Source organism: Strix aluco, chromosome 23 (assembly GCF_031877795.1).
Source record: "Strix aluco isolate bStrAlu1 chromosome 23, bStrAlu1.hap1, whole genome shotgun sequence".
Lineage (NCBI taxonomy): Eukaryota > Metazoa > Chordata > Aves > Strigiformes > Strigidae > Strix > Strix aluco.
Genome location: NC_133953.1, coordinates 1,199,898 through 1,216,653, shown reverse-complemented (window position 1 = coordinate 1,216,653; position 16,756 = coordinate 1,199,898). Strand labels below are relative to the sequence as shown.

General features: G+C 67.2%; 1 protein-coding gene across 3 annotated transcripts; it reads left to right on the top strand.

The window, feature by feature from the left end:
• Positions 1–43: 43 nt before the first annotated feature.
• PCSK7 (proprotein convertase subtilisin/kexin type 7) lies at positions 44–16,606 on the top strand. 3 transcript variants are annotated; one of them, XM_074848599.1, is made up of 16 exons: positions 44–103; positions 1,227–1,706; positions 2,103–2,237; positions 2,675–2,840; positions 4,212–4,302; positions 4,861–4,915; positions 5,940–6,078; positions 6,659–6,759; positions 9,888–10,055; positions 11,069–11,176; positions 12,065–12,167; positions 14,320–14,476; positions 14,585–14,679; positions 14,830–14,923; positions 15,135–15,252; positions 15,391–16,606. In XM_074848599.1, the coding sequence occupies exons 2-16, from the start codon at positions 1,239–1,241 to the stop codon at positions 15,799–15,801; spliced, it is 2,409 nt and encodes an 802-aa protein (XP_074704700.1). In that variant the 5' UTR covers positions 44–103; positions 1,227–1,238; the 3' UTR covers positions 15,802–16,606. The 3 variants fall into 3 exon arrangements, with proteins under 3 accessions (XP_074704700.1, XP_074704702.1, XP_074704701.1); XM_074848600.1 differs by lacking the exon at positions 44–103 and adding an exon at positions 610–805; XM_074848601.1 differs by lacking the exons at positions 44–103; positions 11,069–11,176 and having other exon boundaries at positions 591–1,706.
• Positions 16,607–16,756: the final 150 nt, after the last annotated feature.

Here is a 16,756-nt window from a genome sequence, read left to right as displayed (position 1 = left end):
GAGGGCGCCGCCTGGCGGCGGGAGGTCGCGGCGCCGCCGCCGCCGGAAGTGACGTCGCTGTCAGCGGCCGCGGGCGTCCGGCGGCGGCCCAGGCCCGGCCCCGGTGAGCGCCCGGCGCGGCGGGGGGGGGACGGGACGCGGCCCCTGGGCCCTGCCCGCGCCCCGGCTGGGCGGAGGAGGGCACCGGCCCGGCTGGCACCGGGGCTGAGCGCGGCCTGTCCGCCCCGGGGGACGCGGGAAGGGCCGCGGCGGGCGCCCGGCCTGCCCCGGGGAGCTGGGGGGGGCGGACACCGGCGGCAGGCGGGGGAGGAGCGGGCTGTCCCCGCGCCCCGGGGGCCCCTCAGCTCCGGCCGCCCGCGCCTGGGCTCCTGCCCGAGGCCGAGGCCTGTCCGCCTGCCCGCTGGGGCGGGGAGCGCCGGGCCTGCCCCGGCCCGCCGGGCTCCGGCCGCTGCGGGCGCTCCCTGGAGGTGCCGCTCTCGGGGCGCAGAGGCGGCCGCGGGCGGCTACAGCCCGTCTGGGAGGGAGGGAAACCCGGACCGCGGTGTCCGGCACGAAGCGCGGCCGGTGAGTCGCGTCAGAGGCTTTGGGAGCGGATGGAGAGCGGCCGGGGCGGCCGCCAGCAGCGGAGCGCTGCGGGGCGTCGAGCTCCGGGCGGCACGGCCGCGGGTACGGAAACGGAGCGCGACCTCGGGAGGCGCTTCCCCCCGCCACACCGTGCCACGGCTGGGGGAGCGGGCTGGAACGGGGCTCGGTGGCGGTTTCCACCCGTGGCGGGTGAAAACAGGTTCCTCTGGCCACGCGGCAGGTGAGAAACGAGCTCGGTGGGGCTTCCCAAGAAGAGGAACTGGCTCTTGGCTGCGGGGCCTGGCGTCGCTCGTGACCTTTGTGTCCGTGTCGGGCCACGGCGGGAGAGGGGAGTGGCCCCGCTTCTGCCCGTGGCTGCACGGTGTGCCCGGGGCCGCCACGCCGGCAGGCTGGGCCGTGGCCAGGACCGATCCCTGCCCGGCCTGGGTGCGGCCTCCCAGGGCTGCGCCACTGTGAAGGAGCCGCCTCGGCCGGGGCTTCCCTGGAGGGGATCTCTGCTGTGCCGGGGGACTGTTGGCTCGCCCAGGTGTGCCGGCATTGCCCGCCACGAGCCACAGGGCTCCCTGGGACCTTTGGGTGCAGCCGTGGCCCGTTGCGGGTCAGGAGAGATTCTCACCGGTTTGCTTCTGTGCCGTTGGCAGCCCGCCTGTCTGATGCCGCATTGGGAGCGGAGGGGGCCGCGATGGAGCGCAGGGATGGAGGCCACGCTCTGTATTCACACGTGCCTTTGGCTGAGCGCCGCTTGGGTCCCCCTCGCCTCCTCCGACGGACTGGCCTGCGACGGGCAGCGCGCTGGCGGCGCTGAGGCCCGGCACGGCGAGCTGACGTGGGCTGTCAGCCTGGACGCGCCCGAGGAGGAGCTGGAGCAGCGGGCGGAGGAGCTGGCCCGGACTGCAGGGCTGGTGAACATGGGCCGCGTTGGGGAGCTCAAGGGCCATTACCTCTTCACCTACCAGCCCGGCGGGCAGGCGGCAAGCGAGCCCGAAGCAATAAGGAGGTCGGTGGACACTTTGTTTGCACAGCACGACAGCGTGCGGTGGCACTCGGAGCAGAAGCTTCTGAAGCGCTCCAAACGCAGCCTGCACTTTAACGATCCCAAATACCCCCAGCAGTGGCATCTGGTGAGTGGTTTTGCAGCTCCTGTTGTGCCCACCAGCTCGGGCCGGCCCTGTGGCCGCGAGCGAGCGTTCATGTGGCAGGCAAATGGCCGCCTGCTGTTTGGGTGGCCAGGAGGAAGCGCGCCCGGAGCTCACCGTGCTCGCCGTGCTGACAGGAGGCACCTCCCGCAGCTGGGGTGGGCAGAGGGGTGTTGGCTCCGTGGCTTGAGCAGCGGTCGCTCACTGTCCGCCTCAAACGAGTCTCCCGTGGCTGCCCTGTGGCTCCTCCCTGCGCCCCCAGCCTGGCCCCGGCCCCGCGCGTCGCAGCCAGCGTGCCCGAAGGCTCTGGGAGCCCCTTTCCTCGTGGCTGACCCGCTCCTCCGCTTTTCCTCTCCCCTCGCTCTCCTTTCTGGTGCGTAGAACAACCGCAAGAGCCCCGGGAAGGACATCAACGTCACGGGCGTCTGGGAGCGGAACGTGACGGGGCGCGGGGTGACGGTGGTGGTGGTGGACGACGGGGTGGAGCACACCATCAAAGACATCCAGCCAAATTACGTGAGTGCCGGCGCTGCGGCGGGCGGGCGCGGGGGCAGGCTGGAGGCCGGGCAGCGGGAGCTGGCAAGCGCTCAGCTGCAGTGGGGCCTGACCCACGCTCACACCCTGCGCTTGGCCAGGGCGGGACGGGCCAGTGGCAAACCTCTCCCTGGGAGATCTTGCAGCCAAGGTGCAGGGTTACCGGCCTTTGTGCTACCCGGGGGGCACGGGCAAGGGCTGGCCTCCCTCTGAGCCGCAGCAGTAGCTAAAGCCGGCTCTGCCGGGCCCTCTACCCCAGCAGCTGGTAGTGTTGTTGAGCTGCAGCCCTGTGGGGAAGCAGCCGCTAAGCTCCCACACCTTCCAGGCCACGCTTAGCCCACGCAGCACGCTCTTAAGCCCTGTTTTTCCCAAAGAGAGGAGAGCAGGGCACTGAGCTGCCACCGCGGGTCCATTTTCAGAGCCCGGAAGGCAGCTATGACTTGAACTCCAACGACCCCGACCCTATGCCTCACCCTGACGAGGAGAACGGCAACCACCACGGCACCCGCTGCGCCGGGGAGATCGCGGCCGTGCCCAACAACAGCTTCTGCACGGTGGGAGTTGCCTACGGGAGCCGCATCGCAGGTGCGTGCACGCCGCAGCACCCCGACGTGCCGTGCTCATCTCCGGTTCTGCGGGGCCGGTTCGGGGCAGAGCGGGGTAGGGCTGCACCGGGGTGGCTTTTCCAGAGGACTCCCAGCATGACGCCTTGTGCGGAGGCCGGGGTGCGAAGGTCCGGCCGTGTCTGTCTCCTCTGTGAAGCTGGCGCCAGTGCTGCTGTGGCTGGGCTGTCTCCAGAGCAATCCTGCTCCTTCCCGGAGGGGCGAGACCCCGGTGCTGGGCAGGGTGTGTCCCTGGCAGAGCAGGGGACGGTGCTGCTGTGCCGCAACCTGGGATGGGATTCGCTCCGTTCCTGGCAGATGGTGCCACGTTCCCCGGCTGCGGCAGGGGCGGGAGGGGAGCGGGTGGGTCCCGGGGTGCCTGCAGGGCACTGGGGGTGGGGAGCTCACCCAAGGGTGCTGCAGGCGGTGCAGGGCGCTCCCTGAGCAGCCGCCCTGATGGCTCCAGCCAGCCTGGGAGGCTGCGGGCAGAGCTAGCAAAGCCCAGCTGGCAGAAGGAAAGCTGAGCTTAGCCCCAGTGCAGAGACTAGGGAGGGTTTAACTTCCTTGGGCTTCAGCGGGGAGAGCGGCGTGTCCCGAGCTGGCCGCTCCGCTCCTGCACGGGGGCGGCGCCGATGCGACAGCGAAAAGCCGCGTGTGCCATGGCGGGCGAGAGCTGAGACGGGTGGGCGGCTGCGCTGTTTATAAATTGGCTTTGCCGAGCTGCAGGCCTGGTTTCCATTTGTAACACCCTTTGCCAGCCTAAACTGTGATGCCAAACAGTAATTTTCGGTGGTGGGGGTCACTGAGAGCTCAGCACTGCTGGAGAAGTGGCCTTGACCTCTGGCCTGAGCGCAGTGGTTGGGCTGTTCCCCGTCCGTTGAGCCCTCCCCTCAGCAGGCGAGCGTGCCGTCCGTGCCAGAGTGGCGGCTTTTGGCGCCTTGGGAGGGGAGGCGATTGCTGCAGGCAGGGAGCAGCCCTGGAAAGCAGCGGGATAACGGGGGGTGGGATGAGAGGAGGCCCCTGGGGAGCTGCGCTCTGGGCAGGGGGGCTCAGGGGCGGGCGGTGCCGGGTTGTGCCACCGCCATCACCAGCTTGGTTCTGGCAGTGGGACAAGGGGACTGGCTCGGCAGAAAAGCCGGGTGCGGCGGACACGGAGCTGTGCCGGAGGGTGAACCTCCAGTCCCTCACGCACACGTAGCTCCTGTGGGCTGCTCGGCAGGGTCATGGCTCCGAGAGATCTGGCTCCGTCAGGCGGGGAGAGCGGGTGTCTGCAGTGTGAACCTGCCGAGGAATTTGTTGGCGCTGTTTAGACAGCTTGCTTTGATCCCTCTGCTCATGTTTCTCTGTCCTGCAGGCATCCGGGTGCTGGACGGGCCCCTCACCGACAGCATGGAGGCCATCGCCTTCAACAAGCACTATCAGATCAACGACATCTACAGCTGCAGGTGAGCCCTGAGGGGACCCCACGCCGGCCGCCCTGGCTGCCAGTGAAGGGCTGTGGGGCTCACGGCTGAGCGCTCGCACCGGCTCCTCCCCGGGGCGGCTGCGCGCCCCTGCCCTGCGCTCAGCGCGCGGGGGCTCCGCAGCCGGGCCTCGAGAGGGTCTGGGAACATGCGGCGAAGAGGAACAGCGCTCTTCCCGGGACTGGAGAGTGTGTCCCACGGGCTGGCAGAGCGGGAGGGGCACCGTGCCTCCCGCTGTGTTTGGGAAGCCCCGGCTGAGCCGTGTGACGGGGACTGGAATGTGTGAGAGCTGGTGGTTAAATAAAAATCAAACGTTTTGTCCAGTGGAATCTGACCCGGGGGCACCGTGCAAACAGGACGGTGATATCCCAGCAGCGAGGGGCCAACCTGACGGGTGGGAAAGTACAGCACCCTCCGATCCCAGTGGCGGTGTTGGGAGCAGCTGGTGGCTGCTTGTAGCTCGCTGGAAGGGCCAACTGGAATGGAGGAGTTGCTGTCTGCGGCGCTGGGGCGGTCGCTTCATGGTGTTTCTCTTTGCAGCTGGGGTCCAGATGACGATGGGAAAACGGTGGATGGCCCCCATCAACTGGGAAAGGTAAAAACCAGTCCCAGCAGCACGGGTGCCCCCGGGCCTGCCCTCCGGTGCCCACGGTTCCATCCGTTTGCTTCCATCGCTGCCCGCAGAGGTGCTACCGGGCACCTTGTAGCGCGGGGGGGTGACGCGGCTGCAGGAGGGCAGCGTTCGGGCGCTGGCAGATGAGCTTTCCAAGGGGAGGCTGGGTCCAGCACGAAAATGCTCTTTCACAACCGGGGCTGTTATTCCGATGACTTCTGTGACCCAAGGGACGCTCTGTGCTGGGGAGACCGAGCGCTCCTGGGGGGGCTCACGAGGCCGGGAGCGTCCCTGCGAATGCTGGGAGTAAATAAGGGGCTGCGGTGGGTGGAGGAGGCAGCGCTGAGGCGGCCCCTTCCCGGGCTCTGAGGGTGTTCTGGCAGCGCCCGTGCTGCAGACCCGCGGCGGGGTGCACCCGGCCTGCCTGTGCCCGGCTGCCGCAGCGCAGGGGCCGCAGAGAGGGTTCGTGGATGGGGCCCCGCAGCCGGCACCGCGTTGCTCCCGGGACGTGGCTCTGCTGGATCTCTCTTTCCCTGTCAGCCTTCTGCTGTGCTGCTCTGGCCGCAGGACAGCGGTTGCTGCACTGTTTGGAGCGAGGCTGAGCAGAGCCATCAGCTCACCCTGACAAATGCTTTTCAGTCCTGCCAGTTAATTTATTCTCTCCCTGCATGCAGAGGCAGCTGCCACAAGCTCTGGGATGCAGAGCACAAGCAAAGCTCACTTCACCCCAGCAGAGTGTCCGGGGGCCTTTCCGTCTGGCGCCGCGCGTGCTGACGGGAGGGCGGAGGAGGAGGAGGGGGGCTGCTTCCCGCGGGGTCGCTCCCGCGCCCGTCTCTCAGACCCGCGCCCTTTCCTAGGCGGGGACGACGCCTGGGCCAGCTGCCGGCCGGGAAATGTTCCTCCCTTGCGGGGTGGTGCGGTTGTGTTCCCCGGCGAAGGCAGAACCCTCGGGGATCCGCGGGGAAGGGCTCGCGCGCCCTGAGCTGTGCCCGTCCCTTCTCCGCAGGCCGCCCTGCAGCACGGCGTGATCGCGGGTCGCAGGGGCTTTGGGAGCATTTTCGTCGTGGCCAGCGGCAACGGCGGGCAGCACAGCGACAACTGCAACTACGACGGCTACGCCAACTCCATCTACACTGTCACCATAGGTGAGCGCACGTGTCTTCTGCCTCGTTCCTTCCCAGCGTGGAAAAGTGAGATCACCCCAAAAGCACCAAACAGGCCCAGCTGGGAGCTGGCCGGAGACTGGGAATGTGTGGGAGGCGTGGCTCCTCTGGGGGTGGCCGCAGCGGCCTGGAGAGCTGTGCTGGGCTCCAGCCCCCCAATCTACAGATTTGTTTGGACCCACAGAGCAAAAGGAGGCCCAAGGAATTCCTGCCTGCGTTCAGGCCTCCATCGCTGGGGCTGGGACAGACACGCTGAGGGAGCGACCCCAAATGCAGCGTTCCCAGCGTGTGTGTTAGGAAAGAAACGGCCAATCCACCTTCTTGAGGGCAGGAGCTACACGAGGGGTAGAAGATCTGTGTAATACTAAGCACAGTGAAAGGGTGTTCATTGTGGCTGCCTTTCCTGTAGATCTTCCAGCTGTGAAAAATGCAGGCTCGGCTCTGGTTTCCCTGCCCAGCTGCCGGCAGTGAGCAGGACAGGCTCCTGGGGACTCGTCACCTCGAGTTCTGCAGTTCAGAGCAAACAGGCTTCATACAGTCGATGCCTTTCCCCTGTCCCCAGGCGCAGTGGACGAGACAGGCTCCATGCCGTTCTACGCCGAGGAGTGTGCCTCCATGTTAGCCGTGACCTTCAGCGGCGGGGACAAGATGATGAGGAGCATTGTGAGTACCACGCGCAGCACTCGCCTTGCCCCGTGCTCCGGGAACGTCGTCCGGGGAGCTCCCCCGGCCCAGCCCCGGGCCCAGCCGGCACAAAACAAGCTTTATCCCGACTGTGTGCGCCCCTCTGTGCAGCAAGGAGGGAGCCTGGGGCTCGACTCCGTGCCACTGTGGGCTTTCCTGAGGAGACGGGTGGCTGCGGCGGCGGCTCAGCTCTGTGGGGGTGCGGCACACCCTGCCCCGCCAGCCCCCCGCGCTTCTGCCCCGAAGGGAGCATGGGGGGGCCGGGAGCAGTGTTGGGCTCTTTAAACTACTCGGCCCCAGCTCCTCTGTTCTGGCACGTGTGCCTCTCCTGGCTGAACTTTTCTGAGTATTTTTATCAGCTTTTCCTTTTTTTGCCAAAAAATGACTTCTTGTCAACAAAATGTCCTTTTTGCCCGAGCCAAGCGGCGAGGCCTGTTTTCCCCGGCCCCAGGCCCGACCCAGCACGTTCCCCGCTTGGTGCTGGTGCACTCGGGGGGCTCTCAGGCCAGCCAGCCCACGGGGGGGTCGCGGGGGTCTGACAGACGGGGGACAGTGCCCAGGGGTGCGAGCAGGGACATGCGGCTGTGGCTCTGTGCCTGCCAGCGGGGAGCTGAATCCCGGCCTGTCAGACAGGCTTCCATGCCTGCTGGGTAAACTGGGGGAACCGGGCGAGCCCAGGTTCCTCACCCGCCTGGTCGGGACTCTGCAAGCTCCTTGTGCAGGCCAGAGCCAGGGCAGGAATCCGTCTGCGGCACGGGGCAATCGGCCTGGAGCAACGGCTCAGCTCACACAGCAGGGAAGGGAAAACCCAGAATGGCGCTAATTTTTCCTTTCAGAAAGAAATTCAGTTGTCCCAGGCTGGTTTGGAAACTAGTGACGCTAGGGAAAAAGGGAATGGCAGCCAGGCAAGGGCTCTGCTGCACTTTCACCAGGAGTTTGGGGTTTATGCCCAGCGTCCCCCAAGGCTGCTGCTGCTGTGAGTGCTCTGAAGGGCCCAAATGCCCCTTTGTTTTGAACAGTGGCTCTGTAGGAGCGTAACGGAGCAGGCGAGAGGCCGCGCGTAGCCGAGGCACGGCACGTGCCAGAGAGCCGTCCGGTTGCTTCACCGTACCGCCATGGCTCCTTTTGGCAGCCCGTGCCACGTTAAAACTTCCCTGCCCCTTTTCCTGGAGGACAGTCTGCTCCTAAATGCCCTTTAACTGAGTTCTGGTGGTGGCAGGAGTTAACTTCTCAGCAGCCGTCTGCTGGGTGTTTTTTTCTTTTACCAGACTATAAACTTTGTGTGGTTTCCTTAATGGGAAGAATTTAATACGGCTTCTGGCACTGGCTGCATTTCCTACTGAAAGTTTGTGCCGCTGAGGGTGTTCGTTGGAGGACACGCAGCGTCCGGGCGCAAGCTGGGCTTGTTAAGAGCTGGCAGAGCGTTCCGGAGCCGGGCACGGAAGGCAGCAAACCCCAGCGCGTTGGGCCGTGTGGGCTGTCTGCCCGCGGGGAGCGCAGGGAGACGGGCGCAGGCGGTTTGCGGCGAGGTGTCCCAATTCTGAACGTCCCGATGCCTCTTTGGAGACTCTGTGTGCTCTGCTCTCCCGGGCCGTGGTTCAGAGCGATGCAAAGCTGCCATTCCCCAGCCTTGGCTAAACACCACGCAGACGGTGGCTGCGAAGGCGCTCGCTCTCCTGCCCTGGCCGGGCTGCACCTCTCGCCGGGGGGAGCTGCGCTGTCGTCCTGCCCGCCGTGAGCTGCGCTTTGCTGGGTCCCCGTGGCCTGGCCAGGCGCTGTCGGGGAGATGTCTGCACGCTGTTCAGCAGCTAATCCCAGAGCCTCTCCCCCTGCTCTTGTTCTGGTCTGGGCCCAGGGAGGATGATGGGATCTCTGACTGCCCCTCCCGTCTCCCAGCCTGATCTCAGCAACCGCAGAGAGAGCAGAGAGAAAGAAAGTTCATGTGCTGCAAATTCCTCCCTCCTGCCTGGGGGGAAGCCGCCAGTGTGGACCAGACGGCTGGGAGACAGACAGACCAGATGTGGCTCCTGCGGGCAGGGGGTTAAGGACCATCTCCCCGTGTCTTTGCTCTGGACGGGGGGTCCTTGGGCATCCAGAGAACTTCCTCGTTTGGCCTGAGAGCCCTGTACAGCGTGACTCATGCTCTGGGCGCTGGGTGCGGGCTGGGTGCTGCCCCGGCTCATCCTTCCCTGCCCCTGTTTCCCTGTGGCAGTCGCAGAGGCGGGAGTGTCCCTGGGCGAGGGGCCGTGGGCGCTCGGCTGCAGTCCCTCCTTCCCTCTGGCATAGCAGACGGGTGCAAAGGTGCTGCGGGAGCATCTGTGGTGCCCTTCAGAGGCTGCTGCGTGCCCCGGCACGGCACAGAGAAGCCCAGCCCTTCGGCCCCGCAGTGCGTGCGGCAGCGCTCTCCCCTGCCACGCTCTCCCCTGCCACGCTCTCCCCTGCCTCGCTCCGATTCCAGCGTGGTGCCAGACCTCGCACCTCGTGCCCGCTCAGAGGCTTTCCCCTCAGTTTGCCAGGGGCAGAGGCGTTGGGGCAGATGCTGGCTGCACAACACACCTTGTGATGGCCGGGACAGTCGGCTCAGCCCGGCCAGAGGTGTCCTGAGCTGGACAAGGTCTGCGCTGTCCTTGGTAAAATAATAACCAGGTGCCCCCAAGAGCCCTTGGTGCTGAGGGGACCCAGGCTGCTGGGGAGGAGAGCTGCTGACCCTGTCCTGCCTCCCGACTTGCTCCCGGTGTTCCAGGCCTCCCCCTCGTGTGTCCAGCCCATGGGGGATCTTTTCCTCCTCACCAGCCTGCCCTTGCTCACGAGCCCCCCACCCTCTGCCCGGTTCCCCACCGGGAGCACGGCTGCTGGCCCCGTTTGTGCCTGTTGTGCTCACGCGTTGCTGCATCCAGGGGGGTGGGGGGAGCCTCAGAGCCCCTGTCTCTCGTGTGGGGGTCACGCTCTCCCGATCCCCGGGGTTTGGCTGGTGGTTGTGTCACAGGCCGCTGGTGTGGCGAGGGCACAGCCTGGGGCCAGGAGCAGGTGGCTCGAGTCCCTCTCCCGGCCCCCGCAGCGTGGCGAGTGGTGGCCTGACGGGAGGCACCTCTCCTCGTTCTCGGCAGGTGACCACAGACTGGGATCTGCAGAAGGGCACGGGCTGCACCGAGGGCCACACCGGGACATCGGCTGCCGCTCCGCTTGCAGCCGGCATGATCGCGCTGATGCTGCAGGTGCGGCCGTGTCTCACCTGGCGAGACGTCCAGCACATCATTGTCTTCACTGCCACCAAGGTGAGTGGCTGTCCCTCCCTCCCTCTCCCTCCCGCTCCCTCCCGCTCCCTCCCACGCCTGCCCTTCCGGACGCTGTGGGACGCTGAGGTCCTGCTGTGCGCATCCTTGTTTATGTCTGCCTGCCCCTCTATAAATCTCGGTGTTGTCTGGCTCCCAGCAAGGGGACTGCGTTCTCCCCTCGCCCCTTGTTCCTCCCAGGAATGCGGCTGAGGCGTTTTCCTCCGTCCTGATAATATACGGGGTATTTGCTGCTGGAATGCCTCCGTCTGCCGGCTGGCAGGGGCACATCTCCGCGGTGCCAGCCCGCAGTCGGGGCGGTGGGCGAGCAGGGAGCTCTGCCTCTGCCTTTCCTCGGGCTCTGCGGAGCGTCGGGCTCTTGGGAGCAGACGTGACAGGGAGCTGGGCGGCGAACGCGGCCCTTCCCTTCCCTTCGCTCGGCTCGGCTCGACTCCAGCACAGCTTCGCTGCGCAGCGCAGCAGTGGGAACGGGCAGGAGCTGCCTCCTTCGGCCTGGGGATGGGGCTTCTTCCGCACCCCTCTGGGGAGCAGGAGCCGTGCCCAGCAGGTGCTGTGCTCACTTTGGCACGGGGCCGTGCTTTCCACAGCTACAAGCCAGCGGTGCCGGAGTCCTACGACCCGAGAAGTGATGGGACCCAGATCTGTCCTGGCCCGGCTCTTGTTGATTTAAAGGACTGGGCTCCTTCTCCCCAAGGCTTCCGTCGTCCCACGGGCTGTGGCTGGGGCAGCGGGGAGCAGCTGGGATGTTTCAGAGCAGAGGCATCTGTGCCCTTTCATGCTGTTTGATTTCCTTTCGGAGGAGCTGGGACGCCTGTTTGTCCCGGGACTTGTTTCAAACACTGGTCAACCCGTTCCTTTCGAATAAGGCCACGAGGGTTTGATTCCCCGCTGCCTCGGGCTATTTCTGATCCCCTTCCCCTCAGGCCCAGTTCCCTTTGCTTGCGGGGCTGCGGGGGGACCCCGCGGTGACAAGGCTGTCCTGCCTTTCTTTTCAGTACGAGGATCGTCGCGCCAAGTGGGACACCAACCAGGCCGGCTTCCGCCACAGCCACCAGCACGGCTTCGGCCTGCTGAACGCCTGGAGGCTGGTGAACGCCGCCAAGGTGACTGTCCCCCCCCGGCCCGGCCTGCCCAGCCCGCCGGCGGCCACCGGCGCTGTCCTGGCAGCACCACGGGGCCACGCTTGCCGCTCAGGGCCAGCGCTTTGGCCACCATCCTGCCGGCCCTCGCTGTAAGGCTGCTTTTGGTATGAAGTAACGAGGCTTTCGGCAACGCCTGCAACCTGCCCCCGAGCCGCTGCGCTCTCAGCACTATATATAGCCATGGGCGAGAGCCTTCGCTGGGGGGAGACGACAGCTCTGATTCATGGCTTGGGGAGCTTCGTCAGCAGCCCCAGCGCCTTCCCCCCACGCAGCTGGCTCCAGGGAGCGCATCATACCCCGAGGAAACGGGGCGTCGTCAGCTCCGGGGGCTGCTGGGGCTGCCGGGAGAGCGGTGTGCTCAGAGCGGGCGGGGGCATCCCCATCCCTTCCTGCCTGCGCCTCCGGTCGCGCGGAGACCAGGCCGTGTCCTCTCGGTTGCCAGCAATGCCCCCAGCTCTGCGGGACGTGGAGGCTGCTCTCTCTTCTGGCCGGGCTTTGGGTTCTGCTGCATCTCTGCCCCGCTGTGCCAGGGCTTGAGGTGGAATGGCTTCACGTAACCACTCAAAGCCACTCGAGCGGTGGCGGAGACAAACCTCGAGTCTCAGTTGGCCCCTGCGGGCCTGGCAGTCGCTTTCCCTTGGCTCCCAGGGGTGTGGGCACTCCTCTGCAGCCCCCATGTGCTGCCTGGGGGGCCATGCCCCTCGGGAGAGGCCCCTGGGCCTGGGCCCCATCCACACGCGTTAGATGTGCTCCGGGTAGGAGCAGCTCGCAGGAGCAGTGGAAGATCACAGGTGGATGTGTGGGGAGGGCACAGCCTCGTGCTGAGTCCTCCTGCCTTTCCCCTGACAGATCTGGGAGTCCGTCCCGTACCTCGCCTCGTACGTGAGCCCTGCCCTGAAGGAGGGCCGGAGCATCCCGTTGCTCCCGCAGGAGCTGGAGGTCGCCTGGAACGGTAAGAGTCGGCGTCCCTCGCGGCAGCACGTGCTCGCACACACCGGGGCCGGGGACCCAGCCCGCTGCCACTGCCATGGGGTGCAGCTGGGTGTGCCAGCGGCCTGGCAGGGGAAGCCCTGGGCTGCCAAAGCCACGGAGGGGTTAAGCGTTGGGCTGGCTGGGTTTTTTCCCTCGCTCTGCTCTTTCCGTTGCCCTTCCCCAGGGGCTCTGTGGCTGGTGATGCCGTCCCCTCCCCAGAGCTCCATCTGTAGATTGATGTCGTGGAGGAGCCAGACGGGCCTTAGCGAGTGTGGCCGGGCTGGGCAGCTGCCAGACCCGCTCCTCTGCCTTTGACCATTTTAGGTAACGCTGCAGCTCCCGACTTGGCGGCCTCTGGCCACACAAACAAGGCTGCTCAGGCTGCTACCAGTGGGATGCAGAGCTCAGGCCCAAGCCCTTCAGGCTCCCTGGGCACAGCTGCTGGCACTGAGGCTGGGCCACTGGCCCCCTCCCCACATCGCCAGAGATGCCGTCCCGGGGGGCCTGACCCTGCACCCCAGCGGCAGCTCCAGTGGAGGTGCTGGGGGTTGGCAGTGCCTGGAGCCTGTTCCCCAGGACAGGAGCCCTGGGAAGCGTCCGGAGCTCGGCAGGCCGGCACCCCCTCACCGGTGTCCTGTCCCTCCCCTCCTTGCCACAGGCTGAGCAGGTGCTGGGCAGGCGCTGGGCTCCTGCTCTCCCCCTGGCCCCTGCCCACCTGGGCTGCTCACCCCGGAGGGACGCAGGGGGGACACCCCGCTCTGGGGCTGGTGGCAGGGTCACCCTGCTCTGCCTCTGGGGAGAGGGCTGGGGGCCAAGCAGCTCCTCCTGCCCTCAAAGGAGCTGTGAGCTGCCAGCTGGGCCACAAGCACAGCTTGGAAGAGGGAGAAAAGAGGCACTTTGGAGAAGTAGGGGCTGTGGACGGGGGCACCGCTGTCCCCCAGGTACCCACTGGGAGTTAACCCTGGCCCCGCGTGGCCCCGGGGAGTGTGCTGGCCAGCCGCTGCAGGCCAATGCCCACTCCCGGGGTGCTGCGGGGACCTGGGGGGGCACCTACCCGCCGCTCGGCCGGGGCTGCCGGGGGAAAGCCGAGCCACTGGCTGGAGCGTGCCGGGGTTCCCTGTGCTATAATTAGTGGCTCCAGGGCTGGGAGCGTCTGCGGAGCTGCAGACGGTCTGAGGTGGGATCAGGGAGCCTGGACAGCAGGCTGCTCACCCCAGGCCTCTTTCCAAACTGGGCTCCCACGGAGCTGTGGGCTCCGAGCAGCCTCTGGGGCCGCCAGAAGCTGGCACGAACCCAGGCGGGGAGGCTTTGATGAAGGACGAGGCGTTACCTCACGGCAGTGGCCAAAGCGCTCTGGGTGGGCTCCTGAACCCACAGGCCTTGAGCCAGGCCCAGGGCCGAGCTGTCGGGGAGCCCGTGGGGCAGCGGTGTGGGCAGCAGCTGGACCCCCCCTGCGAAACCAGGACGCGGCTGCAGGCAAGAGAGAGGCTGCTGGTTAAGGAGCGGCGGCGAGGCCTGCCTGGGCCCCCTCCTCCCGAGCCGGGGAGAGCGGGGCTTCCTCTCATCTTCCCGCTCGGGACGTGCTGGGAGATGCCCCGGCGGCTTTCCCACTGCTAACGCTGCTCTTTCACCCCTCCTTCCTCACCGCCTCCTCCTCACCTCTCTCTCACCATCCTGCCTGGCCCTGGCTGAGCTCAGGGAGGGGACGAAGGGCACCACTGCAGGCAGGGGACAGCCAGTGCCGGGTACCTCCCGTGCCTCTGTTCTGGGAGGATCTGACAGCCTCTGGCCCATGTCAAGCAGCCCGAGCCCGATGTGGGGTGGCTGGGGGGAGCGTGCCAGGACACCGTTCCCTGTGCCCGGCCGGGACGTGTGGGGACACACACGGGGGCTCCTCACAGAGCGTGGCCCAGGGCCAGGCCACCCAGCACAGCCCAGCCTTGCCACGTGGGGTGTGCCTGCCCCGGCTCCCGCCTCTCGCTGCGGGGCCACAGGCACGCGGGGGCAGGTGGAGGAGGCAGAGGCAAGCGCATGTCCCCTGGCAAGCGGCACAGCAGCCCCTTAAGGCCAGCCAGAAGCGGGGACTTGATCATGGCCGCCAGCCTCAGCAGCCTCTGCCTTCCCTTTGCCAGTCACCCCCGCCGACCTGCAGCTCTCCGGCATGAGAACCCTGGAGCATGTGGCCGTCACCGTCACCATAACCCACCCCCGCCGCGGCAACCTGGAGATCAGGCTCTTCTGCCCCAGCGGCATGATGTCCCTGATCGGGACCACCAGGAGCATGGACTCGTAAGCGCCGTGGGGGACGGGGCGTGGAGGCTGCTGCAGCGGGGCAGGACGCCCGGCCCCACCCCGGGTCCGGCCCTTCACGGGTTGTTTCTCCTCGCCCTTCGGCAGGGACCCCAACGGCTTTGCCGACTGGACCTTCTCCACGGTGCGGTGCTGGGGCGAGGAAGCGCAGGGCACATACAGACTGGTCATCAGGGACATCGGTGAGTCCCTCCTTCCCGGGATCCTTGCGGGGCGGGGGCAGTGGCTCCGTGCTGCGGCCTGGGGAGCTGCCAGCTCAGCACCGGGGCGGCCGTGGGGTAGCTGGGCCAGGCAGGAGAGCTCCTGGCCCATCCAACACATTTTCTCCCCAGGAGATGAGAGTCTGAGGCCTGGGACCCTGAGGCAGTGGCAGCTGACGCTGTATGGCTCCGCCTGGTCGCCAGCGGAGATGAAGGACCGGCAGAGGTGGGACACTGTGCCCTGTCTTGGCAGGGAGAGGGGAGACAGGGGGGCTAAGGGCCATTACCCCTCACAGGGAGCCGTGGGAAGGGGCTCTGCAGGCTGGGCCTGACCCCGGAGGGCAGCCCGCGGGGCGGAGGAGCCGTGCTGGAGCGCTCGCGGCCCTGGCTGGAGCAGCCCAGCCTGCGGGACCCTCACGGGCGCCTCTGTCCCCCAGGCTGCTGGAGGAGGCCATGAGCGGGCGGTACCTGCGCAGCGACTTCGCCCTGCCCTGCCCGCCGGGGCTGGCCATCCCCGAGGAGCAGCGCTACACCATCACAGCCAACACCCTCAAGGTGAGCGCCCACGAGCCGGGGGTCAGCACACCCCGTCCTCGGTGGGTGGGACCCCCCTCGCCACTCCTCCCGGCACGGGGCCCTCTCTGCGGGGAGTGGCCGAGGGCTTTGTTTCTCAAGGGGTTTCCTCCTCCGCAGACCCTCCTGCTGTTGGGGTGCTTCGCCGTGTTCTGGACTTTCTACTACATGCTGGAGGTTTGCCTGACACGGAACAACGTGGGGCTGGACCTGGCCTGCAACGGCTCCACCGCCTGCAAGTGGTACCAGCCGGGTGGGAAGCACAGAGCCCTGGAGAGCAGCCTGGAGATGGAGGCTGTGCCGCTCTACCGGGAGAAGGACCTCGAGGACGTCGAGATGGAGTGTGAGCACCCGCAGCCTGCCCGGGAGGGCGAGGGGCAGGAGGGGCCCTGGACCCCCGCGCACCCCAAACCTCCCGGCAGCGGCAGAGCCACGGGCTTCGCCGAGGCGGCCCCCGCCAGCGCAGGGTTCCGGGGCCGGGAGGCGGCCCCCGAGCTGCTCTCGGAGGACAGGGAGCACCAGGCGTGCTAGCGGGGGCTGGGGCTCGGGGCCGGGACCCTCCTTGGTCCGTCCTTCCCGCGCCCGGGCAGTGGCGGCTCCCCGGGCCATGCCGCTGCGTCCTGCGCCAGGCGGCCTCGGCAGGGGCTCAGAAACGAGGAGGAAGAGCGCTGGCGGCAGAAGGGGAGCTTCCCTTGCCCTCGCTCTGGAAAACAAAGCAAGCCTTAAACCCATTCCTAACGGAGCCCGGCCTGCCGCGCCACTCAGGGCTTCCCTTTGTGCGTGGAGCAGGGCCCCGCGCCGTGACGCTCCCTCCTGGGCACAGGGCGGCCGTGGCAGAGCTCCGCACCCAGCCCCCCGCAGCACGGGGAAGGGCTGAGCCTGGAAAACGCAGCAGAGCCCCCGGCAGCTGCCTCCACAGGCAGGGACCCCCCAGCGCTGCCGCTTTCCTGCCCCGCTGGGCTGGGAGCTGGCCCGTGCCCACCAGTTAAGCCCAGCTTAGGAGCAGGGTGCCATTTTGCCCATCTCCAGCCAGCGCTTGCTCCCTGTCCCCCGTGCTCCGACCCCGCCACCTCCCCCCGGGCAGGCGAGCGGCCGTGGGGCCAGCATGGCAGCAGGGCTTCCCCGGGCCGTCCCCTCGCTGCGTGGCCGAGGCCGCGGGCGATGCCCGGGGGAGGAAGGGGGGGTCGAGTTGCTCTGGCAGTGGCTCATCTGCGAGCGGCGCCGGCTTGTTCGTGTGTCTTTGGGTTCATCGGTTTATTTTTTTAAAGCTGGGGTTTGTTTTTTAATCAGCAACGCCCTTTTGTGTAGCTTTCCAAATAAAGTCTGAAAAACCCTCCTCTCCTCTCCCCACCCCGTCCCTCCTCCGCCCTCCCAGCGCTTTCTCGCTGGAGAAACACGAGGCCCCCGGCACCCTCGGGAGGAGCGAGGAGGAAGGTGGGTGCTGTGGCCCCGGCTCTGGTTCTCCCGCGTTTGGAGCTGGAAGAAG